This window comes from Eschrichtius robustus, chromosome 10 (assembly GCF_028021215.1).
Source record: "Eschrichtius robustus isolate mEscRob2 chromosome 10, mEscRob2.pri, whole genome shotgun sequence".
NCBI classification, from domain to species: domain Eukaryota; kingdom Metazoa; phylum Chordata; class Mammalia; order Artiodactyla; family Eschrichtiidae; genus Eschrichtius; species Eschrichtius robustus.
Genome location: NC_090833.1, coordinates 88558525 through 88581429, shown reverse-complemented (window position 1 = coordinate 88581429; position 22905 = coordinate 88558525). Strand labels below are relative to the sequence as shown.

The 22905-nt window shown below is 37.7% G+C and overlaps 1 protein-coding gene across 1 annotated transcript in view; it reads right to left on the bottom strand.

Annotated features, from left to right (window-relative positions):
• HABP4 (hyaluronan binding protein 4) overlaps positions 1 to 22905 on the bottom strand; it is a 35514-nt gene that overhangs the window by 11363 nt on the left and 1246 nt on the right. The window contains exons 2-5 of the mRNA XM_068553351.1: positions 18959 to 19121; positions 13399 to 13560; positions 13127 to 13195; positions 9360 to 9443 (exon numbers count right to left, since the gene is read on the bottom strand). Coding sequence (XP_068409452.1) covers positions 9360 to 9443; positions 13127 to 13195; positions 13399 to 13560; positions 18959 to 19121 — 478 coding nt within the window. The remainder of the gene's footprint in view (positions 1 to 9359; positions 9444 to 13126; positions 13196 to 13398; positions 13561 to 18958; positions 19122 to 22905) is intronic.

Below are 22905 nucleotides of genomic sequence, written 5' to 3'. Positions count from 1 at the left end.
ATAAAATGAGCAAATGATTTCAACAGACTATTAAAGAAGACATACAGATGGCAAATAACCCGTGAAAAGAGGCTTAACATCATTAGTCATTAGGAAAATGCAAATTAAAACCGCAATGAGATATACACCTATTCTAATGCCTAAAAATTATAAAAACTGGAACAACCACTTTGAAAATGAGTTTGGCAGTTTCTAAAAAAGTTACATAAATACCTGCCATTTCACTCAGGAGAAATGAAAATGTATATCTACAGAAAGGCACACACAGAAATGTTCATAGTAGCTTTATAATAGCAAAAACTGGAAACAACCCAAATGATGATCATCAGGCAGATGGATAAATAGTGGTCTATCTGTACAATGGAATATTGCTCAACAATAAATAGGAAGGAACTACTGATACATTCAACAACCTGGATGAATCTTAAAATATTCGTGCTCAGTGAAAGAATATAGACAAAAAAAGAATACACAAAGAATACATGCTGTATGCTTCCATTTATATAAAATTATAGCAATTGCAAACTAATCTTTAATGACAAAAAAGTAGATCACTGGTTGCCTGGGGGAAAGGGGTGGGATGGAGGGATTACAAAGGGACACGAGGAAACTTTTTGGGTTGATAGATGTGCTCATTATTTTGATTGTTTATGGATTTCAAACTTGTAAAACTGTACCTTCTAAATATGTGCTGTTTATTGGATTTGGATTGTATCTCAATAAAGCTGTTTTTAAAAGAGATGTAAGAAACATAGAAATTAAAATGTATATTTCAATATTAATTCAAACAAATAAGTTGTTTTAAAAAAGGATTTTGAGATAATCAGGGAAACTGACAAACTGCCTAGATATTTAATGATATTAAGGCATTGTTAAAAAGTTTTAGATGGGATAATGATATTCCAGTTATGGTTTTTTTAAAGGAAGTCTTTTAGATACAACATTCTGAAACATTTTTGGATAATATATAATATATCCTGGAGGTAGAGGAAGTGGGTAGAGAAATATATGAAACAAGAATGACCATGATTTGCTAACAGTTTAGCTGAATAACTTACTTGGAGTTTCAATATACTATTTTTATTTTATATACATTTTTTCTATAACTTTTAACAAAAAGAGCTAAAAATAAAGAAATATTAAGGAATCATGAGGGTTTCTGTAGCCTACTTGTGATAGAATTAAGAAATCTGTGGAACCGGATGCTATGAATTTGAGGATTCTTTCATAACTAAGATAACCTAATAGAAGTTAATAAATTCCAAAAAGTTCAATAAGAACAGATTTTGTGTTAAGACCACAAAAGAAGTACTTTTTGTTTGCTTGTTTGTCTTAAAAAATATATCTAAACATAAACAACTAGAAAAAGTAGAAGGCATGTAAGAAATGCAGCCCTGAAGCGACACAGACACTCAAAATAAAGCAAATAGTGCAGTTCAGAATAGAGCATCTGCCACAAGTGATTCCATCCATGAAAGTGATCAGCCTGACACCCTTCACTCAGATGTGCCTCATTCAGAGGTGTTCTTACAGATGCCCCCATGCATTCTCCTTTATCACCTGCTATTTCAACAAGCCATTTTGGGAGCAGTATAAAATCACCAAGGACAGGCTCCTTAACTTCATTGCCTATTGACCAAAAATAATTATAAAAAACACACTCTAAACAAACAAAACACATTCTATGACAGTTCTCTAAGGCAGATTCCATTTCCCATTTGAATCAGCTCTGAATGTAGTTTTTACTGCCGTTTTAGCAAAGACTGGATATTCAACAGGAAGAGATATAACTAATTCTCAGTTCCAGGAAGGACTAATGCAAGGATATTTCTAACAGTTATAAAAGCAACATAACTGCCATCACTCTAAATTTAACAATTCCCTTTTGAGTAATTCAAAGACCTTTACAGTTCTTGGTTTATCAGGTGGGCCAAAGAGTGCCTTCGGTATTTTAAGTAAAAATAAAAGACACATTTTTCATTTTCCCCAAGAACTTTATTGAACAATGTATTCACGCTTTTGTTCCACTACTTTCTGCCATTTTCCAGGCAACTTCATAATTCCATCTTCCCAAAACTTTTTATCTTTTTGCGCAAAGAACTGTTCCAGGTGCCTTTTATAGTCTTCCAGGGAATTGAATTTTTTTCCATTAAGAGAATTTTGTAAAGACCAAAATAAATGGAAATGCGAAGGTGCAATGTCTGGTGAATACAGCGGATGAATCAGAACTTCCCAGCCAAGCTGTAACAGTTTTTGCCTGGTCATCAAAGAAACATGTGGTCTTGCGTTATCCTGATGGAAGATTATGTGTTTTCTGTTGACTAATTCTGGACGCTTTTCACTGAGTGCAGCTTTCAGTTGGTCTAACTGGGAGCAGTACTTGTTGGAATTAATCGTTTGGTTTTCTGTTAGGAGTTCATAATAGAGGACTCCCCTCTGATCCCACCATATACACAACATCACCCTCTTTGGATGAAGACCGGCCTTTGGTGGTTGGTGGTGGTTCATTTTGCGTGCCCCACGATCTCTTCCATTCCACATTGTTGTACAGTATCCACTTTTCATCGCCTGTCACAATTTGTTTTTAATTAATTTTTGGCTGCGTTGGGTCTTCGTTGCTGCTGGGTGCAGGCTTTCTCTAGTTGCAGCGAGCGGGGGCTACTCTTCATTGCAGTGCGCAGGCTTCTCATTGCGGTGGCTTCTCTTGCTGCGGAGCACAGGCTCTAGGCGCGCGGGCTGCAGTAGTTGCGGCTCACGGGCTCTAGAGCACAGGCTCGGTAGTTGTGGCGCACTGGCTTAGTTGCTCCGCGGCATGTGGGACCTTCCCAGACCAGGGCTCGAACCCGTGTCCCCTACATTGGCAGGTGGGTTCTTAACCACTGTGCCACCAGGGAAGTCCCCAACAATTTGTTTTAAAAACGGAATGTTTTCATTACATTTCAGTAGAGAATCGCATGCAGAAATAGCGTCAAGAAGGTTGTTCTCGCTTATGTGGAATCCAAACATCAAAGCGATTCACATAACCAAGCTGGTGCAAGTGATTTTCAACGTTTGATTTGGATACTTTAAGTATGTCGGCTGTCTCCCACGTGGCATAACACTGATTGCTCTCAATTATTGTTCTGATTTGATCGCTATCAACTTCAACTGGTCTACTGAACTGTGGAGCATCATCCAGTGAGAAATCTCCAGCACGAAACTTTGCAAACCACTCTTGACACATTTGGTCAGTCACAGCACCTTCTCCATACACTGCACAAATCTTTTTACCTCTCTTGAAATAATAAAGCATAATATGCCGAAAATGTTGCTTGTTTTCTTCCATCTTCAATATTAAAATGGCTACACAAAAATTCGCCAATTTTTATGTCTTTTTTAAATGCACGCTGATATGACAGCTGTCAAATACAATGTAACAAAATTGTTTCCAATGAAGTTAAAGACAACTAAGTGCTACTAGAGCCATTTTACAGAAGAAACCGAATGAAACTTTTGGCCCACCCAATATGATAAAAAATTTTTGGAAAGAATTTTCCATCAAAACTGCTTATAGATATAAGTCATCAAATCTATGACTTGTAATGTGAACAATGCTGTATGAAGATTTGATAATTATACATTTTGTTTCTAAATGGGTAAAATTATAGAAGAAATAGAACTGTTTTAACAACAGTTATCTTTATGTAGAAATAAATGGGATAATAATGCTAATATTTACTGTATGTTTACTAGGTGCCAGATGCTATTCAAAGTGCTTTACATTAATTTGCTCATGTTAATTAATGCCACAAGTTAGTTAAAATTAACAGCTCCATTTTACAGGTAAGAAAATCAAGGAGACAGGTTATACAGCTAACAAATAAATGAAAGAGCCAAGTTTCATATCCATTCATTCTATCTCCAAAGCCCGCATTTAACCTCTGTGCTATTTAAGGAATAAGATGGCAGAAAAAATGCTTAGATGGAAGATAGTCAAGATATGGACAGAGGAAGCATACAAATCATCAATTCAAATGTCCAAACTTCCATTCAGGCAATACTTTTTCACCTGAATGAAAATGTGCAGTGAATCAAGGAAAGCAGGTTCTAGAAATAAAACTTTACTCACTGAATACTTAACTGCGGCAAGTGGATCTAACCTAACATGTAAATAATACCTCCTACATCCTTCCAAAGTACTGAAAGGGCTACTTCCCTAGTGGTCCAGTGGTAAAGAATCCGCCTTCCAATGCAGGGGATGTGGGTTTGATCAAGTAAGATCCCACATGCCACAGGGCAACTAAGCCCGCGCACCACAACTACTAAGCTCGTGCACCTCAAGGAGAGAGCCCGCGTGCCGCAAACTACAGAGCCCACACACTCTGGAGCCCATGCGCCACAACTAGAGAGAAAACCCGAGTGCCTCAACTTGAGAGAAACCCAGGCACCGCAACTAGAGAGAAGCCCGAGCGCTGCAACAAAGAGACCACGCGCCGCAATGAAAGATCCCGCGTGCCGCAACGAAGACCCTATGCAGCCAAAAAAGTAATAAAAGAAAAAAATTAAGTACTGAAAGGGAAGTGAATTTCATGATAAACTTTGAGCTCCTCATAAATTTGCGATAAAAATTTTAAAGAGGTGTGGTCCTGCTTTAAGAAGACTCAGTACATAACAATCTTCATTGTCTAAGCAGATACCCCTGGAAACAAAGTACAAAATAATTAATTGCAGATATTTTGTAATAATGCTTCCTCACCATTCTCTTTTCATAGAGTTAAAAATTTTTAAGGATGGAAGGGAGTTGTTGGTCCATGTTACTTAATAGGGAAATCCTCAGTGATCCTGGCAGCTCTTCCCCTGCTTACAGAACCACCTTCTCCCATTTGCAGTTCTTAATAGCAAGTCAGTCTAAATGGCACTTTTAACCATTCCTACCACTCAGTACAGTTAAGAACATGAATGTTCATGCCACAATACCTGGTTCAAATTCTGGCTCTGACATTTACTACAAGTTGTTTAACTTGTATGTCTCAGCATTAGAATAGGAACAGTACCTTCTCCTTCACAGGCAGCAAAGGGTTAAATGAGTTAAGCCATAGACTCATTTAGAGCAGTTCCTGGCACACAAGAAATGCTCAATAAATATTAGACTTACTCTTAAAGCAAAACAGGAAACTGTCACAGGTATCCTTGGACATTAGAACACCACGTGACAAGAAACATGTAATACTTCTGTAATGAAACGAAGAAGGAAGGAAGGGCATAGCACATATAACTGTCAACAAAATGTGTCCAATTTGAGGAAAATGTATGTACTTTGGCTTGTAGGTTTGAAAATAAGCAAGGGTACATTAAATTCACCTACCAAGAAGTTCTAAACCAAGAGTTGCACTAAATATACATTCTGGCTGAATGCTGAAAGCTTGGGTGTTAGGTCAATATCCCGACAAAGCCAAGATCAGAGAGCATCTCCATCTTAGAATGCATATACAAGCCTAATTTTGAAATTATAAAAAACTATAATTGTATTACTACAAATGTTAGTAATAATTTTAAAATTTGACAAGGCAGTGCAGAAACAAGAATTTCTCATGTGGTCGGCCACCAGACTGCAGCTGCGGTGCACTGCAGCTCCTGCAATTTTAACTGGATGCTCACTGTCCAGCATGTTCAGCAGAGGGAGAGAGATTTGCTGACTAGCTCCACTAGGATATCGCGGACAATGAGACTGCCAACAAAATCATTAAGTATTATTTTGTCTTTCAGAATAACTGATTAATTGCAATAATTATTTTGTCTAATATTATGAATGCTAGAGTACCTCAATCAATTCTAAAGATTACAATTATGCTATAATTTACTCTCTATTATTCTGCTTTATATTACCTGAATTTGTATAAATGGTCTACTGGCTCAAAAAGGATCCAATTTTTCCTGAAGGTATCTAATTAACTCACTTCTTAACATTCATATACACTGTTGATCTATTTTCTTAGTTTACTTACTGTCTAAATATTCATATTAACTATTAATCTATTTCTTTAATTAAATACATTACTTAGTTGTTTTGAATAGTAACTTAACAGCTTTCACAATCATCAATCGTAGCACTTTACTCTTGCAATAAGTAACAATAATAATAGTAGGTATTTATACAGCACTAACTACATGCCAGGCCCCACTCTACATGAAACACATGCACACCCAACCAATCCTTATAACAGCCTTCTGATGTAGGTGTTATTATTATTCCCATTTTACAGATGAAGAGAACTGAGGCACAGAAAGATTAAATAACTTAGCCAAACTAGTAACTGGCAGAGCTGGGATTTGAACCCAGAACACTGGCTCAGAGTCTCTGCTCTTAAGCATTGCCTCTTCGCAGCTGAAGGATGAGTAAGAGTTAAATAAATAGGTGAAGGGTGAAGGGGGTGTGGAAGAGAGGTACAGAAAAACAAGAAAACAGCACTTGCAAAAGCTCTTTGGCAGGTGTGGCATAGGAGCTGGAGAAAGGTGCTTGGGAACATGAAATAAGGGCCACATGGTGAACCTGGAGAAGGCACAGGAGTGGTTGAACTTGAGGGCTCTTCATGGGCCAGACCATGCAGGACTGTGCAGGTCAGGGCAAGGGACAGAAAAAGGACAGGAAGCCACCAGGGGGAGGGTCTTACTCGAGGGGTAGGGGCATGATGATCAGAATGGCAGTGTGAAAGCCACTTTGGTGTGAAACGGGTGGGTTGGTAGAATGTGAGAATGCAAGAAGCCCCATTAGGAGCTCTGGTGAGAGAGCAGATAGCAGTAGCGGATACTATGATGGCGAGTGGAGATGGTAGATATAAAAGGGTACAAATCCTCAGGGCATGGTGACAGATTGGATTTTGGGGAGACAGTGGGTCAAGAAGAAGGAAATCTCAAGAATGACTCCTAGGTTTCTGGTTTGTGCAACTGGATGAATGGCAATGCCGTTCCGCAAAACAGAAACACCTAATGAGGGTGGGGGCTTATGGACCTCAGTCCCGGCCACACTGAGCATGAGGTGCATTTGGGATGCCCACAGGGAGGTGTCTAGGAGGCAGATGGACACATGGGCCTGGAGTCCATGTTGAAGGTTGGAGCCAGAGGTATATATTCTGGAGTCAGGGGATAAATGACAACTCAAGCTGCAGGAGTGCATGAGACCCTATAAAGAGACACTAGACGCAGAGAAGAGGGCCTAAGGCAGAGCCCTGAAGAACTCAACATTTTAAAAGAGCGGAAAGACAAGGATGAGTCTGCAAAGGAGGAACTGAGCAGCAGAAAGCAAGCCAGAAGAATGCAGAAACCAATGGGAGGTTGTGGTTAAGAGGAAATCAACACAGGCATACCTTGTTGTATTGCACTTCACAGATTCTGCCTTTTTAACATATTGAATATCTGTGGCAGCCCTGCGTTGGGCAAGTCTAGCAGCACCATTTTCCCAACAGCATTTGCTCACTTGATGTCTCTGTGTCACATTTTGGTAATTCTCGAAATATTTCAAACATTTTCATTATTATTATGTTTATCATGGTGATCTGTGACCAATGATACAAAGATGTTACTATTGTAATTGTTTTGGGGTGCCACAAACTGCACCCACATAAGACAGTGAACATAATCAATAAATGTTGTATGTGTTCTGACTGCTCCACTAACTGGCCTTCCCATCTCTCTCCCTCTTCTGGGGCCTCCCTATTCCCTGAGACACAACAGTATTGACATTAGGCCAGTTAATAACCCTATAATGGCCTCTAAGTGTTCAAATGAAAGGAAGAGTCAGTCAATATGGCAAACTTCATTGCTGTCTTATTTTAAGAAACTGCACAGTCACCCCAATCTTTAGCAACCACCACCCTCATCAGTCAGCAGCCATCATCAAGGCAAGACCCTCCACCAGCAAAAAGATTATGACTCATTGAAGGCTGAGATGATAAATATGTTAAAAAGGTTAGTATCTTTTAGCTATAAAGTATTTTTAAATTAAGGTATGTATACTTTTTTTTTAGACATAATGCTATTGCACACTTAATAGACTACAGTATAGTCTAAACATAACTTTTATATGCACTGGGAAACCAAAAAAATCGTGTGACTCATTTTATTGTGATATTCGCTCTATTGCGTTGGTCTGGAATCAAACCCCACAATATCTCTGAGGTATGCCTGTAAAGCTACATGTTCTGAGAGGTCAAGAAAGATGCAGACCGAAACATCTGTTAGGTCTGGAGACATGTGGTGATTGTTTCAGAAGGGCAATGAGGACAAAGCCAGACCTGGAGTGAAGCGAGGATGAAGTGAAGGGGAGGAAATGAAGAAAGAATGCACATAACCCCGAAAAAGGCAGCTGAATGTGAATGTAGGGGCAACAAGAGGCTTAAAACAGGAAAGATTGAGCGCAGGTAAAATGTTGATAAGAAGACCAGAGATGGGAAGAAGGAAGTGAGTATGCCTAAAAACGAAGGAGCTAACTGATAGTGAGATTTCTCTGAAGTCAGTAGGAAATAGGATCCAAACGCTGGAGAGGCTGGTGGAGGGATGGTGCCTCTATTTTACCACAAGCGAAGAAGCCCAGGAGGCAGGTGCAGGCAGGTTTGCACCTTTGAGAGTGGTGTAATTTCTCTGTGACAAAGGAGGCCAAGTTGTACCCAGAAAATGAAAGAGGAGGTGTGGGTGTCGTAAGGATGGAAGAAGGGGAAAGTGGGGGGCAATGTCAGGGCTCTGAGGGCACAGGAAGGACTGAGCCAGTCATTGTAGTGGGTGGGGGAAAGAGCGAATCCAAGAAATGGGTATTGCTGGGCGGTGTTGAGGGCTCAGTTCAGAATGTGGTGATCGGGAATTTACAGGGGTTCCCATCAGTCCTGCTGAGTATCTTGCAGTGCTCAGCCTGTGGATGCAGGCAGAAAGAAGGCAGATGGCTACCGGTTGTCCAGGAGGTGGGTGCATTTGCTAGCAAGGTACTCATAGACCCAAGGGGCAAGGGAGTTTAAAGCCTTGGCAAGGGTGCTACAGATGGACCAGGGAACTAAGCTCCATGAAGAAAAGAGGAAGGAGGGACTGGGAGAGAATAAAGGGACAAAAGATGGGGATCCTGATGAGAGAGAGACTAGTCACAGTACAGGCTGCTGATGGAAAATAAGTTGTAGGCACAGGACAGAATACTTGAATTCAACCCATTAATTATCATTAATAATCATTCATTAGATGATTTGAACTATTAATTAGTTTGATTATTCATTAACACATTAAGAAGATAACCCTCTGTGATATGATGAAAGGCTGAGCTTCCTATTCTATGAAGACCTCTTATAAATCTTTAAGAAAACCACCAACAACCCAATGGGTAAAATGAATGAAATACCCACTTGGCTGGAGATTCCTCCTCCAGGGGGCCCAGGGACTCCTCCACCACTGTGGTCTCTTCCATGGGGGCAGTCAGGTCCATGTCACTGCAAAGCAGCAAGAACCACTCTAGTCACACAGATCTGTTTACATCAATGCCCTTACATATTCAAGATAGAAAAAAACCACATTTCAATGTCCTTTTTCTTAAGTAAACATCCCTCAAGGAATTAATATGTACATACAGGTAACCCACATCAAAATAAACAAGAGGAAGAAAAATGCTCTTAATTGCTAATCCATATAAATTATTTCCAAAAGTGTGAAAAGTACTTTGAGAAATACAAGTTTCCATGAATGGCCTAAAATTAAAAACAGATTGTAAAGGACCAGAACAATTATTCAAAACTCTTATTATCCTAGGAAATTACAAATATTAACAGGGCCATAAAAATTTTCAACCTGTTAGTGTTAAATGACTTAAAATAGTTAAGAATATGCCATTTCAAACTTTAGAAAATGGCAAGAAAGTGGAAACATTCCACAAAAAGGAATGTGTAGGATTACAAACAAGCTGGTGATAACCATACCAGAAAAATAAGGCTTTGAAACATCAATTTACATACCATCACATCTAAATACATAATCTGCAGATTAGAAATTACAGCACAGTGAAAAACAATTTGAATTTTAAATACATAATCTTAATTTTTTTATGTTGACATTAATCCTATCCGAACATTACTTTTAAAAAAGTACCAGCAAAAGAAATTTCATTCTCAGGAAAATGCTAAAATTGGTCAATATAATAGAAATATTTTACACTCTACATTCAGAACCCAGCACTTTTTCATCCCCAGTTCAGGAAAAATCTTCATAAAATCAGGTTTTTTTTTAAGTAAACATAAATTGAACTATAATAAAAGAATAGAGTTTTTACATTAAAAATATTTTAATTCTCAACTCAAAGCCATTGTTATCAACTTTAAAAAAAACTCAGTTTTCCAACACAAAATTTGAATAAATAATTTTTACTTTTAAAAAAGGTCCTAACTCAAATGTTCTCCCTGTTTGGAAGGACATCCCTGCTGCTCTGCCTGACTGAAGTCCTCTAACAAAAGCAGCCTCTACACATCAGCCTGACCCTCGTGGGTCATGGGAGTTTTTAGCATCCAGGAGTCTAGCAGCAGTGGCAGTGCTGTATTACTCCAACTTTCTCTTTATTCCCTTGGCCATGTCATAAACCAAGGGGATAAAAAACATGGATTCACTGACAGTTCATAGCTTTCAACAATTAAAAATCATAAAAGGGCTATAACTATATAGGGGAAGAAAAAAGAAGCAGAATACAAAACAAAGAGACCAGCAATTCCTAAACCTGTCAATCAATTTAGAAGAAAAATCACAGACCTCCCTCCTGTATTGACCTAAATTATTTTATGAATAAACACAAAACTAATTTTGTGCTTATAGCTCAATAGAACCATAGCTTATAGAACCATATGACCAAAACTACAGAACAAGTTTCAAGATTAGCAACAATTTATTTTGGCAAATTTTATTATTTTGTTGAAAGTAAATCACCAATGTTGGATTTATTAGAAGAAAGATAAAGCTCCAGGGCCCATGCCTATATTTTGACTTCAGTTATACTTATGTAGAAAATGCCTGTTTGCACAAGTATGGTTACAAAACAATTTTAAACACCTCAATGCTTTGTTAACTAGTTCAAATTCAATCAGACTTCATACTTAACCAAATCTATGACAGTGAACAGATTTAATCCAGTGTTGCTTGATTACTATATAAAACTGTCTTGGCTCTTCACAACAAAAGTTGGAAGGCAGTATTATTAAAAACTGCATTTGTGGGTGTCTATTCCAGTTAGTAACAAGAAAATAATATCTGATATTACACTTTTAAAATTATTACAAATGGAGAAAATTCTATTTTCAGCACAGGTACTAACAGTCAAACTCTTGAAGAAAACCAATAACAATGGAAATGGCTCAGTCACACCATTTTGAAAGCATCTTGTCCTTAGATCTAGTTATACTGCCAATGTCTTCAAACAGGAATACTAAACTACAGCAAAACCCTCACACCTCCAATGCGTGGTGCAGCACTCGCCCTTGTCAGCCACGAACACATCACTTATTGTTAGGCTCACCTCTGCTGTTTTCTCATTAATCATAACTCAGCTGCACTATACCATGGTGGCAAATCAAAATCTCAATGTATTAAATAAGAAATTAAAGTCTTATTCTACAAAAGAACTTTCAATTACACATTATTACCACCTAAGAGCTTTGACTTTATAACTCACAAACCAATCCAAAATGAATGCCATGGGGCACGTTTCATTTTAACATTGGGACATACCATCTGCCAGGAGCACATGTGGTCACTTCTTCATGTTCCAAGGTCAATAATTACCTCTTAGAGTAAGTAATCACTTGGAGCCAAAATGATTTTAAACTCAAATGCAAACTGAAATGGGGTGGTAGTATTAAATAAGCTAGTAAATCAGATGATGCAGAAAGTGCCTATATTACTTTTTAAAAATATACTATTACAGTAAAATAAAACAAAATGAAAAAGTCTGTATTTGAGATTCTATAGAACCCTAGATTGACAAACATTCAACAAGTTTCTTTTCAAGGACAACACAGATGTGCAATGGTAGTAAATTTAATTTTACATTTGATCTCATTTTGTACATTTGTTTTTAAGGATAAAAATTTAAGAAAAATAAGTTTATGTAAAGAACCTATATTCTTCAAAAGAAAAAAAGTGGAAGTCTGGATCCCCTCAAACCTTCAAACTTGTGTAAAGCCTTCCCTGCAACACATCCTGGAGCAACCCATTCCTCGTACTTCCCTGCAGCCCTGAAATGACAGAAATAGCAGAACCAAGTACCTCCCCTAAGTAGCAAAACTGGCACAGATCTGAGATATCATAAAGCCTGAGAAATATCAAATTTGAACCTCAGGTGAAACTTGTCATTGAGCTTTCATCTGCAAATGATTTTATAAAATCAAGATGCAGGGACTTCCCTGGTGGCGCAGTGGTTAAGAATCCACCTGCCAATGCAGGGGACACGGGCTCGATCCCTGGTCTGGGAAGATCCCACATGCTGCGGAACAACTAAGCCCGTGTGCCACAACTACTGAGCCTGCGCTCTAGAGCCCACGAGCCATAACTACTGAGCCCGTGTGCCACAGCTACTGAAGCCCGTGCGCCTAGAGCCCATGCTTCGCAACAAGAGAAGCCACAATGAAAAGCCCGTGCACTGCAACAAAGAGTAGCCCCCGCTCGCTGCAACTAGAGAAAGCCTGCACGCAGCAACGAAGACCCAACGCAGCCAAAAATAAATAAATAAATAAATAAACTTATTAAAAAAAAAAAGAGGCAATGTATACAAAAACTTTGGAAAGTCACAGAAAAATAAAGTATAGACTATCCAGGAATTTAAAAAGCATTCTGAGGCATATGCAAATATACAGTGCCATGTACTTGGGGCATCAGCAAATATACAATCTGCGTGGCTAAAATAAGATAAAATAAAAGAATTTTGAAAGCAGTTTCAAATCTAACCGCAACATAGCAAAACTGTTTTAAAAAGTTATCTCATGAAACAAAAGCCTAAATTCAATCGCTACATAAAGCACACAAGTATAAAGACATGGCAAGCATAACACAGAGGACATAATTTTCAAGACAGGCAAATAAAGATCCTGATATTTCCACTTAATTGTAGGTTCACAGAAGGTACACGTTTGCACCATACCTGGTATCTTTACCTGATCCCCAGGTGCGAACTCCATATCCACCCATGTTGTCTTCAGTTCTGATTGCTCTAGAAAAAGAAAGAATATTCCCTTAAACTGGAAGCTGGTCTCCAGTCAATCTCCAAATCAGAAAAGTTGATCATAAAAACTGTCCCAGGATCAGCCCCCTTAGGAATAACTGCATGCTAGTATAAAGTCAACTAAATATTAACACACAACAGATTCACACCAAGATCTTAAAGGGAAAATAGCCATTTACAAAGAAACTTACATTTTATCATTCCCACTGTATCTCTCAAATTCTCGTTTCCCTCTCTGGTCAAAACCGTCAAAAGCTCTGTTCCCAGGACCACCTCTGCCTCTGCTTCGCATGCCCCCTCTTGGGCCTCCACGACCTCTCAGTGGTCTGTCTCGATCAAACCTGTCAACTGGTCTTGGAAGAGACGAGTATAATAAAAAGCAGTGAATTGCATTAAAGAGCTAAGGCTTTTTTTGATTAAAAAAAAATTCTAGAAGGACATTATGGCTACAGTATATTGGAAAGAATTGTGTGTCTTGAATAAAAAAATTAATAGTTAAATTTACTAAGCACATACTATCTCTAGCACTGTTCTGAGCCCTTCACGTACAGTCGTTTAATTACAACTAGTGCCCACAGATGAGGAAGATAGCTGAAGATGACGTCTTTGTTGTTAAATCCAATAGCAACTTTTGTCTCTAGGTCATCTGACCCTTATGCATCATTTGACACTGCCAACCACTAATTTTCCTCTGCCCTTTCTGGCTTCTCTTTCCCTGCTCATCCTTATAAAATGATTTTTGAAATAGGTAATACCCAAACATTCACAAGGTACTCCTCTTGCTTCTTGGCCACACAATTCCACTTCTCAGAGACAGACACTGCAGAGTCACATACAGGGAAAGGTTCTACACCTTGCCTTTTTCATGGAATATGTCTTGGATATCTCATCTTCTGGATACCTACCCATTTGTCCTTAAGAGCACCAGCATTCCTGACTCCCCACCTCCTGTACACATCGTCCTCGTCCCTATGCTAATGCTACATGGCCCCTTCACGTGACCCTGTGTCTCTCATTTGGGGGTCTCTCTGATTTCAGGCCACAAAGCCAGTTACTTCCTGGACATCCCCCTATGTCACCCCATGGCCCTGAAGATACATGACCAACACTGACCCCTTGCTCCTACTACGGTCCCTAACTCACAACGTGGAAGTGTCCAAGCCAAGAATCTGCCTTTTCTCACTCTTTCCCTGCCACACCCACTGGATCCAGGGCCTGACCGCCCGCTTCTCCTCACATCCATTCTCTGCTACCATCTGGTCACTGTCACTTTTTATGAGGACTTGTCTCTCCTCCACCAGACTCAAAGCTTCTGCAGGAAGGGCCTCATCTTTTTCATTGTTAAATCCTAGTTTAATAAGATAAATTATGTTTTTTAATTTGTCAAGGCTTTTAAAAACATTTAAAGCAACAAATTACTTATTGAAATCTAGTGACATTAGTGGCTCAAACACCAGAACTAGAGGTGTGTTCCAGTCTACTGAAACAGGCTGAAACTGTTACATTAAAAAGCTACTATACAATCACCGATAAAAAGATACAAAACTCACAATTCTCCTTACTCAAAAAGATAAAGAAATACAGAAGCGCCAATCATTAACTTTATGCCAGTCTCTTTCAAGAAACATCATCTTAAATCAATTCTCCAAGCTGGCCTTTCTGTCTCCCACCTCCCCAGACCAAAACCAAAATTTTAAATAGAGACTGTTGTAGAATCTGATTCCACATTACAGTAAATATCTAAAGCAGAGCTCTAAAACAATGACAAATGAAAAGTAACAGTAAGTTCTTAACCAGGAAGTTGGACACGGCCGTAAAAGAAAAGAAGTCTACCTAAAAACTGAGAAGAAATGAAGCATAAAACTCTATATGGAAAATAATGCCAATAGTCAAAATCGGGTCTAAATTTACATGAAATCTAGATCAGATACTGATAAAATAACGAATTCATTAATAATATAATAGTAACTGAAGCTGACCCTAAAAATAACCCTGTGTTCTAGTCTATTTTAATCCCTTAAATCATTTTTCTTTATCCCACAGGTTTACCCCACCCCCAATTAAATATATGCTCAATTGCTTCTTTATAATCCCCATCTTATAAAATATATTCTCTTTTTTTTAAAAATAGATCTTTATTGGAGTATAATTGCTTCACAGTACTGTGTTAGTTTCTGTTGTACACCAAAGTGAATCAGCCATATGTACACATATGGCCCCATATCCCCTCCCGCTTGGGCCTCCCTCCCACCCTACCTATCCCACCCCTCTAGGTCATCACAAAGCACCGAGCTGATCTCCCTGTGCTATGCTGCTGCTTCCCACTAGCTAACTATTCCACATTCGGTAGTGTATATATGTCGATGCTACCCTCACTTCGCCCCAGCTTCCCCCTCCCACCCCATGTCCTCAAGTCTGTTCTCTATGTCTACATCTTTATTCCTGCCCTGCAACTAGGTTTGTCAGTACCATTTTTTTTTTTTTTTAGATTCCGTATATATGCGTTAGAATATGGTATTTGTTTTTCTCTTCTGACTTACTTCACTCTGTATGACAGACTCTAGGTCCATCCACCTCACTACAAATAACTCAATTTCGTTTCTTTTTATGGCTGAGTAATATTCCATTGTATATATGTGCCACATCTTTTTTTTTTTTTTAACATCTTTATTGGAGTATAATTGCTTTACAATGGTGTGTTAGTTTCTGCTTTATAACAAAGTGAATCAGTTATACATATACACATGTTCCCATATCTCTTCCCTCTTGCATCTCCCTCCCTCCCACCCTCCCTATCCCATGCCTCTAGGTGGTCACAAAGCACAGAGCTGATCTCCCTGTGCTATGCGGTTGCTTCCCACTAGCTATCTATTTTATGTTTAGTAGTGTATATATGTCCATGCCACTCTCTCACTTTGTCACAGCTTACCCTTCCCCCTCCCCATATCCTCAAGTCCATTCTCTAGTAGGTCTGTGTCTTTGTTCCCGTCTTGCCACTAGGTTCTTCATGACCTTTTTTTTTTTTTCTTCCTTAGATTCCATATATATGTGTTAGCCTACTGTATTTGTTTTTCTCTTTCTGACTTACTTCACTCTGTATGACAGACTCTAACTCCATCCACCTCACTACAAATAACTCAATTTCGTTTCTTTTTATGGCTGAGTAATATTCCATTGTATATATGTGCCACATCTTCTTTATCCATTCATCTGTCAATGGACATTTAGGTTGCCTCTATGTCCTGGCTATTGTAAATAGTGCTGCAATGAACATTTTGGTACATGTCTCTTTTTGAATTATGCTTTTCTCAGGGTATATGCCCAGTAGTGGGATTGCTGGGTCATACGGTAGTTCTATTTTTAGTTTTTTAAGGATCCTCCATACTGTTTTCCATAGTGGTGGTATCAATTTACATTCCCGCCAACAGTGCAGGAGGGTTCCCTTTTCACCACACCCTTTCCAGCATTTATTGTTTCTAGATTTTTTGATAATAGCCATTCTGACCACATGAGGTGATACCTCATTGTAGTTTTGATCTGCATTTCTCTAGTAATTAGTGATGTTGAGTATCTTTTCATGTGCCTCTTGGCCATCTCTATGTCTTCCTTGATGAAATGTCTATTTAGGTCTTCCGGCCATTTTTTAATTGGATTGTTTGTTTTTTTTGATATTGAGCTCCATAAGCTGTTTGTATATTTTGGAGATTAATCCTTTGTTGTTTCATTTGCAAATATTTTCTCCCATTCTGAGGGTTGTCTTTTCATCTTGTTTATGGTTTCCTTTGCTGTGCAAAAGCTTTTAAGTTTAACTAAGTCCCATTTGTTTATTTTTGTTTTTATTTCCATTACTCTAGGAGGTGGGTCAAAAAAGATCTTGCTGTGGTTTATGTCAAAGAGTGTTTTTCCTCTGTTTTCCTCTAAGAGTTTTATAGCGTCTGGTCTTACATTTAGGTCTTTAATCCATTTGGAGTTTATTTTTGTGGATGGTGTTAGGTAGTGTTCTAATTTCATTCTTCTACATGTAACTTATCCTCTTTTTTAATAGGTTGGTGAGCATTAAGAATTTGAGCAGGCAAACTCAAATTCTGGGCTGTTGTACAAAATAACTGGTCCATACTCTTAAATAATGTCAAATCCATAAATAAATGAAAGACTGAAGAGCTGTTTTAAATTAAAGAAGACTAAATGCAATGCACATTCCTGGACTGGATCCTGAACCAAAATTGTTTTTCTTCTGCTAGAAGGATATTATTAGCACAATTGGTGCAATTTGAGTAGTCTGTAGATTACATAATTTAGAGAATTAGATAATAGTATTGTATCAATGTTAATGAGTTTGATAATTGTACCATGTTTTTAGGAAATATATTTAAAGTATTTAGGGATAAAGAGACATTCCTGCACCTTACTCTCAAATGCCAAGGAATAAAGAGGGGTGTGTGTGTGTGTGTGTGTGTGTGTGTGTGTGTGACAGAGAGAAAGAGAGAGAGGAGAAAGAGAAGGAGAGAGTGAGGGAGGGGTATGATAAAGCAAATGTGGTAAAATGTTATTGGAGAATCTGGATGAGGGTATATGGGAATTCCTTACATAATTCTTAAAACTTTCTGTATCCAAAATAGGCATCCCTTAATAGGCAGTTTTTTTCATGGTAACATATAAAGACTTATCCTTTTAAAAAAAACTCATAATTTTGCTACTAAAAAAGCTGGAAACATGAGTTATAATTTCTGTATTTCCACAGAATAAATCCCTGCAGTGAAGGAAAAAAATACACAAATGCTTCCCAAAATAAGCAGCTCTGATCCAGAAGGCTTTCTGTAAGCAAGCAGACTGCGGCTGTTACATAGCAAATTTGAACTAATCACCCAAAAAAGCAGAATTAAGCCTTTCTCTAGCCCTCATCCTCTAACATGGTGGCAGATATACCATCTCTGTTTTGAATGTGTAGTGGAATAGGTAGTCAAGAAGTTGAAAGACTTTGGGAATAACGGCTCCCTTGACATTAAACTGTACACTATTCTAGTCTCTTTTAGCCTTTTTAACTTTCTTTTCCTTTAAATATGATTCACAAGTTGTTTTGTTTTAATCTAAACCCAGTGCTACGCAGGTTTAATAATTAAAAACTTGAGGCAGCAAGCATCCATCTTGTTAGTGCCAAGCGTAAGACACTAAGAACTGCTTTCTGTGTATAGGTGGGCATGATAGCCCACATGCCACATTACTCAGAAGGGTGTCAGGCTGCACCAGCCTGAGACCATCTTCCGGGTCAGAGCACCTTCTAGAGACGGCATGGGAGCCTTAAACTGGTGTCACATATTTTATCAGTTATTTTGTCCAATTTCATCGCGATAACCTATTGACCTGACATGGGGCTAGGAATTTGTTTAAATTCATTAGTAGCCCAAATTAGTATTGCTAAATCAAGAACATAATTATATCCCTGGCCTAAATTTCAAAAGAAAATTTAATCAGTTTAGCATACTCCTATATAGTTTGTTATAAGAATGCTTTTCATAGTTACCAATAAGTAATCCATTTTTCATTGTGTAATGATTTCCTGAACCAAGACTTAAGGTCATCTATGAGATAAATGGAAGGTGCTTCACGTGTTACCTAAGGTAGTATGATTTGGTACTTAAATTGGCAAAATATTCCCAGGACTGGCACCACAAAAAGGTTGCAAAGGCTAGTAGTCCTCTGAAAATCCTTCTGGTTCCCCCAACCCTCCAGGCCGAGGTCTGCAGTACTTACTTTTCATCTGTAAACTTCTCAGGTGTAAAGTCTGCCTGCCTCTCTGTCTCATAGGGTCGATACTCCCTGTAGGATCTCCGCTCTGCTCTATCAAGCGTCACCTCTGTCCCCCGGCTCTCACTCCATCCTTGCTGCTCGCCTCTTCTGGAAGTTCGTTTCTGGCCTGACAGGGAGAAATCAAAGGGGAGAGCTAGAACACAAGGTCTGCAGCAGCACGTTATTACAGGTACTTTTAAATTTTACTTTTCTAGAAATCAGTGTCATAGGAAAATTTGGGAAGTTTGGAAAAGTTCAGAGAAGAAAAAACGTTGCTGATACTACTACTGCCCAGAGTCGTCTTTTAATAAAACTTTGACATTACCATTGAACCCCCTATGTCCTAGAAAGTATGATAAGATAAACTATACCAACTAACTTACAATTACAGATATTTTACAATGACTCTGTGATAGCTACGGAGATATATTATCAACTACATTTCACAAGAGCAGCTTTATCAAAACATGGTAGCTAAGTTCCTTCCAGAAAACTAAAGGATAAATACCCTGTATTCCAGAACATATTTTGAGAATCCCAACTGTAGTTTATCATTCATTGGCTAATAAAGTTTTCATTTTTAAATAGTTTGTACCATTATATCGTTCTCATTTGAAAACAGATTTTCCTGCTCTTTGATGGGATTTACACATTTATGATCACACTTCTCAAATATGAGGCCAAGCTGGTATTTGCCAACTCATGCAAGGGCTGGCCAGCACTTGAAGGGGCATCTCCCATCCATGGAGCGGCCAGCACTGAGCAGGTAGGGGCTGGGGCACTCCAGCCTTCTCTGTTCTCTTTTTACTCCTCTCGGTTTTGACGCTTTAAAATTTTTCAGCAGGGTCTATGTCTTAAGGCAACTAATATTTGGTGAATATATTGTGAAGAACTTTGTTACTTCTTAAATCATCTTCCAAAAATGTGTGTTTATCTTTTCTTTGTATACATTTAATAGGTCTCCATCTCAAACATTATGTACAATTTTCATTTTAGTAGAAAATTTTAGATTTTTCTTGGTATGTCACCCTTCACATTTATTGTATGGCTATAAAAATATTAAATGTACTTGAGTTAATGGGTATTTTTTTAAACTACTGGGTTCCTCTTCTACTTAGGCAGATACTTGTGACTCTTAAGAAATATATGTTTACATGTATTCTCCTATTTTCCCACTTAATATTTTCTATCTAATCTTTATAAACTAGGCACATGTAAATATTAACATAGTTCCAATACGTTACTAATCTCATTTTAAAGCAAAAATCATGTCGTGACACCAGTAACACAAAACTGTGCGATTTATTACTTGTTAGCTAACAAACTATTTTTTTGAAATGTGAAATATTGCACAACAGATCTAAGTTCAGTCGTAAGTTAATGTCCCATAACCTAGGAAATGCTTAAATCTGATTTGCTTCCTGAAGCCACAATCTGAGCTTGTGACATGTTTAGGATATAGGAAAGATGTTATCATAAACAGAGCATTATGCTTTTATTGCAGAAACAGAGACTGACACTGGTGCCCAATTGCCCAGGAGTATGCAATGCCAGATCCTAGCGCACACACGTTACTAAGAGAGATCAAATTTGGAAGAGGCATTTAAAATGTAAGGTAGAAAATGTTATTGTGAAAGTTAACTACCTAACAAGTTGAAAACTATATTAGACCATGACATAACAGCAAGAACATCAACAGTAACAATACTTTTCAATACTTTTCCCTCAATGTAAAAAGTTATCTCAATACAGTTTCAAATTTCCTATTCATAACCTGTAATTAAAAAAAAAAAAAACAACTAAATATCTCCACTCAACTACAGAATTACTTAGGAGCTTATTCCCACCTTCTTTCTGCTTTCAAGGTTATTTTAAAAATTGTATCAATTAAATTTGGAATTCATCATTCAAAATTTAAAATGACATTTGCTGCATACTTTATACTAAAGCTTCTTCCAAAGCTTCTGTGTATAAGTTGAAAACCATTAAATATAACTGGCAACTTATTAGAATAATTATCAATACCCTGCAAACATTTCCTTTTCCTCCCAAAATCCAAAACACAAAGACAATAGGGGTCCAGTTTTTCCCACAATTTACTACTAAGGGATTCAAGAATGCAACTGAACCTAGTTTTTCTGTGCTAGATCAGCGGCTCCAAGTGGATATGCAAACATTGAATTTTACTAGCCCTTTCCAATAAAAGGCTGGCATATGCAGTCTGATCACTGATGTAACCCCAAGCCCACATGAAGGGACAATAAAATTTATTGTGAATAAATTTAGAATACAATAAAATTTACAGTGAGATTTCCCCCAAATAAATTTGAGCTTTGACTCAGAGATTAGTTCTGAAAGGCCAGGAAAAGCAAAGCTGAAACAGCCTCTGAAGACTTCAAGGACGAATTTTTTTGAGCAAGGCTCATCCAAGGGTCTATGTATATTGTTAAATAGTGAAGGCCATTAAAAACCTATTTCTATGGGAAAATCTTATGATTTCCACATCCTTTTGAGATTAATGTTTCCGTTATACGTCAAACTTGTTTTGACTTTGATTCTTGTCTACACTAAGCATTCATTTATAATATTCTAACTAAATTAAAAATTTTGAGTGTTAGAAAAGTACAGTCCATATCAATTAGGGCTACAAAACCTTGAGAGAGTAGCTCTCTAACACCCATTACAGATAAATTTAGCACAGTAACTACATAAACGGAAATTAATGAGCTGTTTGCTCCTGAAATAACATACTTGAAAAAGAACTAGAATTACAAAATTTCCATTTTAACTACAAAACTAACTAAAATTCTTTAATATAGATCTCAAAAGCCAGATCACTTGGATCATAAACAATTGACAGAAAAAAAGTTATAAATGTACTAGATTACAGTGCTAAGTTTATTAGTTTAGCAAGTTATAACTGTACTAGATCATAACGCTAAATGCAGGTTACAACCCAGTTTATATCAGGTAAATTTAGAAAAAAAGAAGTAACTCTGTGCAATTATGTATGTAAATGCAAGGTGTTAAAAGTAAGAAAAATACAGGATTTTCACTTTACTTCATACACTTTTGAATTGTTTAAAATTTTTATAACAAAAATGCATGACATTTTTAATAGTAAAAAGGTTAAAAAGCAATACATGGACATAGAAAACTAAATTCAGTTTCACATTAAAATACATATTTTCACTTGTTAAAAAATAAAGCTTAGCCTTTCCCAATTCTCTTATTACTATGATATTTATCTAAATAGATTTAGAAGAAAAGATAGAACATAATGCAAAATGTACAAAATACCTCAAGTCTCACTCACTGTTTAAATAGGCTCATAAATGTACTGGCCTACCAAGGAGTCTTGGGATATCCAATAGCATTTTAAATAATTTTCAATATTTTTATTATAGTGACTTAATTTTCTGATTTTCAAGAGATAATGCTGGATTGAACTTTCCACAGATAAAGGTAAACATTACCTAGTTGCAGGAGTCAAAGCCCCAACACTCAAATCAGGTGTTATTCTCTCAGGGCTGGGCTGCACAATTTTTATCAAGCAAGGACCAAGTCAGTAAAGCCAAGTTGAATACACTGCCAAACACTGGCTGGAGTGGTCGAATTATACATCTTAACATTCTTTTTACGGAAACCTTAGGACCACTGTCTTATTTTTGAAAAACAGAGGAAACACAGGTGGAAACTTGTAGGCTTTGCCACTGATGCAGTTCAGGTGAGAAAAGACTCTTAAGCACCCTCCGTCCCTAGATGCAGAGAGTAGTACACCAAGCTTTGCACTTGCCGTTCTGGCTAAGCAGGGAGTGGGGAGCTTTGAATATTCTTGTTGAAAAGGTTAATTAAAAACGCTTTTCTTAAAGCAGCCTGAGTTAATGACAAGTTACACAACCCATCAATGC